The following is an 8,878-nucleotide window of genomic DNA, read 5'->3' as shown; positions in this document are numbered from 1 at the left end:
CAGTTCACTCGATTGGTATTCACCCAACTTCACAAATTGTGTCAAATAACTTCTAATCCATTTCAGAACCTTTCCTCTGATCCCATATTTTTCTAACTTGTCCATTAATAATTCATGATTGATTGTGTCAAATGCTTTTTTTAGGTCAATAAATATCCCCATCGTGTATTTCTTCTCATCCATAGCACTTGTAATGTCCTCCATCAGGTCGGTAATGGCCAAAGATGTCGATCGGTTCGACCTAAAACCGTATTGGCAATCAGAGAGGATTTTATGTTTGTCAATAAATGTATCTAATCTGTTATTAAAGAGTTTTTCCAGAATTTTTGAAAATTGTGACAACAGAGAAACCGGTCTATAATTTGTGAAGTTGTGCTTATCACCAGATTTATACAGTGGAATAACCTTTGCTATTTTCATATTATTGGGGAACTGCCCAAGTCGAAACGACATGTTAAAAATATGGGTTAATGGTTTGCATATCCCCTCAATTACCCATTTAACAGTTGTCATAGTGATACCATCACTATCACTGGATGTTTTGTTACCACATTTATTCACTATCTCTATAATTTCCTTTTCAACTATGGGCTTCAAAAACATAGAACTCATAGGTGCTGTGTGCATTTAATTTTGGTATTTATGTTGTAACGAGTCACTTGATCTATAAAAGAGAAAATGTCTCTTTTATAAAGTCAGCAGCTCCTCTTGATTTTACTGTGCTTTACAGCAACTCTCAGCTCATGATTAAGCTGTCTAGCTCACAACTTTACTGTTTTGGTTTACTCTGCTGTACACTCCCTGCTCAGCACCAAACATTAGACAGACTGTTAGCAGATGGTGAACATCTGCATTAAGCAGCTAAAGAGCCAGATATTTCCCATAAGAGTTAGTAAAAACCAAAAACAGAGCTAAAAGACAGTGAATGCTGGACGTACATGTCTTGCAACACATTGCCAAATAAATGCAAATGTTGCTCCATAATTTCTGGATGTGTAAGAAACTGTTTGCCAACACGTTCATCTACAGTGTCAGTAAAGGGTCCACATGCACAGTATTGGTTCTCATGCACAATTTCCACAACTGAGAAGTACATTCATGGTATCAGCTTAGTATGTAATGACATGCCATTGTGTTGTTCACAGCATGCTCCCGCTGCCCTCAGGTGGCCAAATAAATAAATAAATAAATCTGTTATTATTCATATTTCCTCTCATTTACTGCTTGCTCACATTTCACAGAAATGTTGCATCACATAAATGACTCTCCTGCAGCCCCAGTGCTCTTGCTGATAACAACACTAAATCACCTGCCAACAACAGATACGTAAAACTAATGTCACTCCGTCTGTGGTTCTTTCATTCTTTATAAACATGCCGGTCTCTTATTTGTATTCTTAATGAGTACACTTCCCCGTCCTCTAGTTAGTGTTCAGTGACAAGCACGCCCGCCTCAGTATGTTCCCCATTGCAGCCTGTCTGTTTATCTGCTCCCTCACCATGCACACTACTTTTTCCCGTCTCTCTACCTCTATCACTCTCTCCCCACCTAATTTTCCCTAACCAACTAAAGTCAGTTAGGCTGTGTGATATCAGGCAGTGTGCCCAGTCTGCTGTGCTACAAAATGACTGTCAGCATGTGTGAGAAAGCACTTTTGGTGTTGAGTGGATTCATCTGCAGTATAGTTATGTTATGGTTTGCAAAGCTGAGCTCATGTTTATACACCACATTGTTCATATGGTTAATTAGCTGCAGTGATGTTTGTGGTGCAGTACGTATTTACACCAACAGCGCCAGAACCTAGAGAGTTCCAGGGGGCTTTTCTTTTTTCACTTTTTTTCACATATCTGCCCTAGATCTGTAAAGAAACCTGTCACATGCTGGAACCAGGATTCTCATAGTCACAAATCCATATGCAAATGAAGACCAACCAGACACTGACTCATATGTTATGCTTGCAACACAGGAAACAAGCTAAGAAATAACATTCCCACTGTTTGCTAGCAAGATTATTATTATATCATTACCACAAGCCACCAATTAGAGGGAAAACTCTGCAGCTACTAGATCAATCCTCCGTTTATTGAAGACCTTCTATTAGGTGTCACTCAAAAAATGGACAATCCATTAAGTGGTTTAATTGGCTCACTCTACTCAGCATTCAGTCAGTATAAACTTTGACCTTGTGCTGGCTGGCAGTCACAATTCACCCCTGTTTGTTTCCTACCAGCCCCGTGCATGGAGACACAGGGGCCAAAATGCATTTAGCAATATCCTCATACACCTGTACTCTTAAAACTGGCCTAGTTTGGAAACACAATTTTTGACTTTTTACTTTTCAAATCACCCCTGCCTGAAAACGAGTGTTTTGTCACAGTTAAAACTGTTAAAACAGACCTAGCCATTTAATAAGTACTGTAAATCTCTAGCAGAAGCTAAGGGCTTTAGACCAAATGCCCAAGTTAACCTTGGATTTGATCTTGACTGTGTGATTCAGCCTAGCTCCAGCTTGTCTCTCATGTATTATCATGCCATCTGAGTCACAGAGTTTCAGTAAGCATATTTTTCTCTGAAAAATAAATGTGCAGTATATCTGGAAAAAACCCACAGGGTGGTTTATCGACACTTACCTCTGTTTTAAAGGTGTTTTGAGACTCCTCAAACATGCCCAAGTTTGCACGTCTGTTTTCTAATCCAAATAAAGATGGTTGCCAGAAATGACTTCTCTCTGTTCAGTTTGCATGACATTAACCAAATAAAAAGCTTTATCAGTTATATATTTTATTACTGATGCTACTTTCTATCATTTTAGGCTTTTGTGTGAAAATAATACTTTTTCTTCTATTTTACAAACTGAGTAATGACAAATGTCATAAATGAAGAAGAGGATGGATATTGTTTTCATCCAGATGTTAAAAGAGTTTTTAAGGATTTGGTTAAAACCTTCACCACAACAAAACCTCATCAGGTGCTTATTTTTCAGAATGCTTCACTCTGTGACTCAAATGTAATGTAAATCATAAGATGTGGAAACTGGGGCAAGGTACTATACAGTAGGTTGTGGTAAGGTGAAAGTGAAATACTGGCTTTTGAAACTCAGAAATTTAGTAGGTAAGCTTGCGGATTTCTTGAATTGTCTGTGCAGGCTCCAGCACACAGCAACCAAGTGAGCTCGTGAGTATCACTCTAAGCAGCTGGTGAGCCTTTATTTAGTAACCCACTCTTTAATACACATGTCAGAGGGTCTCTCAGCCGACTGGAGACACTGGTAAATGGCTATGGACCACATCAGTCGCTTAAGTACTTCTTTATATTGTTTGAATTGACTGAACAGTTAGACGGTGATGCAGAAATAGGAGAGCAGACTTGCCTGTGAAGGGTGATAGAGGAAGAGAACAAAGGGCTGAACAGACGGCAGCTGGGTTTGTGACAGTAGGAAACCTCGTCTATCATGTCCACACACCGACTGTACCCTTCTCCCTTCATGTCTCCCCAGGAGCCAGACCACTGACTGACAAGCCCCGTAGGACTGTAAACATCAGTTTAAGAAAACGAATAGGTTGGATTTTGTTCCCAGAAAACTCTTTTTTTTTCCCCTTGCTCTTGCATCAAATAGCATCACTGGTTTTCTATTTTGGACACAGCACCTGAAGGCCAAGCTTTCCCACTAAACAAATGTCAAACATAGTGAGAAATGTGAATGACTGATACATCCCGAGGATGTTTGCTCCTATAAAAACTGTGGTTGAGGTGAATCAGCTAAAACCACTTGGTGAGGGTCAGAGAAACAGTCACAACTTCCTGCACTGAACAGAACACAATCAATAAAGAATAGTTACGTATGAATACAAGTTTTTTTTTATAAAACACTGCAAATTCCTACTACCAAATCCTTCAGTCTTCTCTTGCTCCATGAATGAAAGACAAACCAATTCCTATCATTTCAGCCCTCTTTTACAGATCCAGTCCCCACCCACCCCTCTTCGCTTGTCATTGGTCCTGATAATAATACATTGTCAAAAGCAGGGGTTAGCAGCTAATAAGGGGTATTAACCCAGAGGGAACAGCTATCATTATGATTTGGAGGGTTCAGAGAGATACTGTACATGATGACAAAGGAAGAAAAGCCAAGAACACCCAACAGGGAGCCTGTTCTCTTGAATTGGAGTCTGACTCACACAACATCTGTACAAAGGATCTGGATCTGTGAGGCCCTGAACTATGATTAGATATGTTTGAATGTGAAAGAAATTATTCAGCTGGTGATGTCTTCTGCTTCAGGAATTGGTGATTACAGCAGTATGAAATATTTATTGTAACACCAGAGGAAATGAAGTGTGTGGAGGTGAGGTTATGAAAGCAACCTTTTGCACACTTGACGAGTATAGTTCATTAGGTGACAGTCATATTGTATGTCAAGCAGGATGCCCACTCCATAATCGGCAGGCGTGTATAGAGTATGTGACAGGCCTTTTCCATATATATTACCCCACAATTACACAGCTCATTGAAAGGGTGACTTCTGCATGCATCAAACGTATGTGTTTTTAAGATGGACTCTCACTCTCTCGATTCTCTTATCTGCTCTTATTCTCACTTACACACACACACACACACACACACACACACACACACTTGTTCTTCTTTGTGAGGACACTCATTGACATAATGCATTCCCTAGCCCCTTACCCTAATACTTAACCATCAGAACTAAATGCCTAACCCTTACCCTTACCCTAACCTAAACCTAATTCTAACCTGAATCCCAAAACCAAGACATAACCTTCAAAAAGGTGTTTCAGAAAGTGAGGACCGGCCAAAATGTCCTCACTCTGTAACAAAACAAAATAAACTAAGTCCTCACCATTTAGCCAGTACAAGTACACACACATTTGACTTTATCCTTTGTGGAGACCTACCATTGATTTAGATTAATTCCTTGGATACTTACCATAACCTTAAATCAAATTGTCACACTAAAATTAAATGATTTACAAGGTCTAACATGAGTCCCTACAATGTGAGGGTGTAAACAGATTTCGGTCCCAACAATGTGACAAATACAGGCACAGTGTCTCACTCCATCTCTCACGCAGACACACACACACACACTCGTAAAGCAGCTGTGCAGCAAGGGAAGGCATCGACCCTCTCCTCTAGGCTAATTTCTTCTTCCCAAACTGATCTTCTTTCTCATAGGTGGCATCTGCACCACCTCTCTGCCCAACTGCCTTTCTTTCCAGCACAGAAGCACACACACATACGTGTTGTCAGATGAATCATTTGCATAAATGTAGGGGGGTTATCAGAATAGGACTCATCATTTACCTGAATGGTGTTTAATTGCATATCACTGAGGCATGTAATCCCAATCTCCTCATCGTTACAAGATGAAGAACCCAAAATCCAAAACACTTTGCTACCGTCCTTTCTCCATCAGAGCTGATTCTCCACTATCGCCCACCATTTCCAGCATAATACAAACATGTAAATGGTTGTTCACTCAAGTAACTGAAACACAAATTGCTTGCCAGGGTCTTTTTTTTTAAACTGAGCTAAGAGATGTGGCAGTGAGTTTCTGTGCACGGAGAAAGCCCATCAATAATGCACACACAGCTTGTTATAGCTCAAACTCACTCTGCTTCGATGGCTCCCCAAGCTAAAACCCAGTATTAAAGACCAGAAAGATGTGTTTCTTAGTGTGTGTGAGGAGACACACATATGGCAGCACTGATGTGAACGCTGGAGCAGTAAAAGGCGTTGAAAGCCTTGACTTTCAAACCCTTAATGGGAAAAGGAGTTACTATTTATTCTCAGTGAACAAGCGCTGTAGGAAGAATCATTTGGCACATAAGGTGGATTTACTTTCCTGAAATCTTTTTTTGAAAAAGACATTATTTGTACCAAAAAATCATCAAGACTAGGGCTAAGATCGAGGTCAGGGACATAGGTGCTGTGTTGGAACCCTATGGCTCTCTAACATCCAGTACTTTGTAAAGAACAGAAGAGAGGAAGGAAAGAGGCTTTCAGTGCTCTGCTGGTGCTGAAAGAAGCTGGATTGATCGCAGTTTACAAGGATTTCTGTAAAGAGACTTGTCAGAAAGGTTTAAGCAGCTTTTTCATCTTATAAAGCCTCTGTTCCCACCCGTCTGAAGGTCTTCCTCCAAACATGCTTTTTGCTTTTTATTATTACTTAGAATTGTCTGAATTTGTTCGATATCACAATCTCATACAGTAGCTATCAATCATAACTAAATCCCACAGAAAGGGTGGGGCTCTGTCACAACTTTTCTACCACATAGTCTTTACCTGGTGCAAACTATGGGGGAGCTCGGTTCCCCTTAATAAGCCATGAGCTCCTCTGAAAACATGATTTGAAAAAATTGGTGGCGTCTCAGTCTAAAATATTCAAAGTGTTATTTTGCCATATAGGCTATTTCTGTTCTTTGTATCTTTATCATCGTGGATCATGCGTAAAATTAGGCTATTATTGATTTTTATTGATGTATGATTCACACATAAGGATAATTTGGCACCATTTTTTTTTATTCTTGCCAGCACCATCGAAGTGTGGCGCCGCAGTAAACTTCACTTTAGTGCAGAAAATAATCTCTGGATCATGTCATTTGCCTTAAAATAAAAGAAGAAGAACATTCTTCCTACTCAATCTGGGCGTGAATCGCCATTTTTCGTTTAGGCTGCAGATCATATGGTGTCATAAAGAAAACGAGGCGGCTTAAGTTTTAAGTGCCCCAGTCAGTCCTCTCTCACACGCAAGGGACTTGTTTTTTCTTCTAAACAGAAAATAAAATAGGTAATTAATGTATGAACCATAACAATCAGGAATACAAAGGTGTATATACTGACACAGGAGAATGCACATAGTAAAATGATCTCTCTGTCTTTCTCCTCGCTGTTCTCTGTGCCTCATACGCGCACCAATGGTTACTTTAGATCCGTTTTTCTATCCTTATTAATTCTTATCAACAGGATAATGATTTAAAAAAACTAAATCATGTGCTTTAAAAATATTATATCTGTCATTAAGTTTGCCCATGAAAAAGTGGGGGGAAAGTGAGTTCCCCCGAAAGACGTGTTATAGTTCGCACACTGGTCTTTCCACCGAACTTTCCTGACCGTTGACTTCGCTCTCCGCTCTCCACGGACGTTTCAACTCACCGGCAGGAGACAGTGATCTCTACTTTTGTGGCGGGGATGTTGCCGGTGATCGGGTCGAAGTCGTACACCGATGACATGTCCTCCAGCTTGTCCATAACGTCTCCCTCCATCATCTCCATTGCCAGAGCTCGCGGTGGCTCCGGTCTGATCCTAGAGGCGCACAGCCTGCGCCCGACGGAGCGCGACGATTCTCCGGTGAGCTCAGAGACCAGATCAGAGACCAGATGGCCTCCGGTCCGATCGGGTGAGGCAGCCACTTCACAAATGTTGAGGCTGGTGAGGAGGGAGGCGTACTTAGTGAGTGGACACCCGCAAAAGACAGAGGCGCACTTGGTTAACTGCCCATGCAGCGTAATTAAAATTTAAAAAAAGAATAAATCAATAAAAATTGTGGGGTCAGTATCTGAGACTAATGTTGCACCTTCATCGATCGGGTGCACATCACATGGAGAGGCAGAGTGCTCTCTGCTCTTTGTCTTCAGTCTGTGCGCACAGCAGAGCGTGTGAAGAGAAAAAGATTAGATCTACTGAAACCCACCCATTCTCCTCCCACATGGAATTACAGTCAAGTGCTGGCGACCCTGCCCATGCCCCGGTGCTGCTGCTGTCACCGTGCAGCATCCTCTGTACAGTCCAGGGCGTGTGTGGTGATTTAATTAGGCACTGAGGCTATTTAATATTCAAGATTCTATCTTGGGTGTAGCTGAAAACTGTGGCGTGGAATCCTAGCCCGGTGGTCGGGACTCCCAATGCGTCACAGAATAAGGGGTCTTGAGATGGTTAACAGCATCTCAGTTTGATTTGCCTTTTTCCTTCAGGATTATTTGGTCATTTTACCTCATCAGCTTCCCAGAGAACTACTGACAAAGGTTCTCAATAGGACATCACTTTGTTTCAGTGGGTCACAAACAAAAAGATCTGAGAATCACTAGCAACTCTGGGAGGAAACAAGAGGGAGAGAAGATTTCAGCACCACAACGCCGGACAGCTCCCAGAGTCAATTATTCAGTCCAGAAATGGTACAAACGGTAAAAACCAGTAATAAACTCCTCCAGTCTCTCACCGAGCACTAACTGTACATCGAAGCAAAGATGTTAAATCCACATGAATTTGCTGTAAGTAGGTCAAACCGCAACTACTTTTCCATCTTACTGTGTGGAATCTAGTACTTCTCTGCTGTGGAGGAAGCATGCACATGGCATTTTAAGAAACAGTTACCAATTAAAATGTCTTCTTGTTGGCTGATATAAAATCAATATTAATTACAAGGAAAGAATTACATGGAGATTTAATGGCCACTATCCATCATTAGCCTGTTGTATGCAGCTAAGACCTGCCTCATAAACCACATTGTAATGAATATGCTAAGCTGGTGCAGCTTCCTGCCAAGAAAGTGATGGGTTTGTCATTTTTGAATAAGTATGGTTCCTAAATGCAGCCTGTGTGTGTGTCATCCTCTCTTCACTGCCTCACTGGTTATTTCACTCATTCTGACACTCTACACTTCTCTCTGTCTTTTTTCATGCATAAACAAAGGACTAACACTCATAGAGCATACAAAATGTGCACAAACACTAGTATTCATGAATAAACCAGTAACCAGCCATTTCCCACTGATTACTGGTTACTCCTGGATTATTTTTAATCAGCATGTAAAACCAGAGTTGATACTTTTGGGTCAACATGGAAACAGAGACAT

The 8,878-nt window shown here is 40.9% G+C and overlaps 1 protein-coding gene across 1 annotated transcript in view; it reads right to left on the bottom strand.

Moving 5' to 3' along the window:
• The window catches only part of cpne5b (copine Vb), a 114,258-nt gene extending 106,554 nt beyond the window's left edge, over positions 1 to 7,704 (bottom strand). The window contains exon 1 of the mRNA XM_020593095.1: positions 7,180 to 7,704. Coding sequence (XP_020448751.1) covers positions 7,180 to 7,298 — 119 coding nt within the window. The 5' untranslated portion in view covers positions 7,299 to 7,704. The remainder of the gene's footprint in view (positions 1 to 7,179) is intronic.
• Positions 7,705 to 8,878: the final 1,174 nt, after the last annotated feature.

Source organism: Monopterus albus, unplaced genomic scaffold, assembly GCF_001952655.1.
Source record: "Monopterus albus unplaced genomic scaffold, M_albus_1.0 scaffold18.1, whole genome shotgun sequence".
Lineage (NCBI taxonomy): Eukaryota > Metazoa > Chordata > Actinopteri > Synbranchiformes > Synbranchidae > Monopterus > Monopterus albus.
The sequence above is the reverse complement of the archived record's forward strand: the minus strand, read 5'-3'. Positions and strand labels throughout refer to the sequence as shown.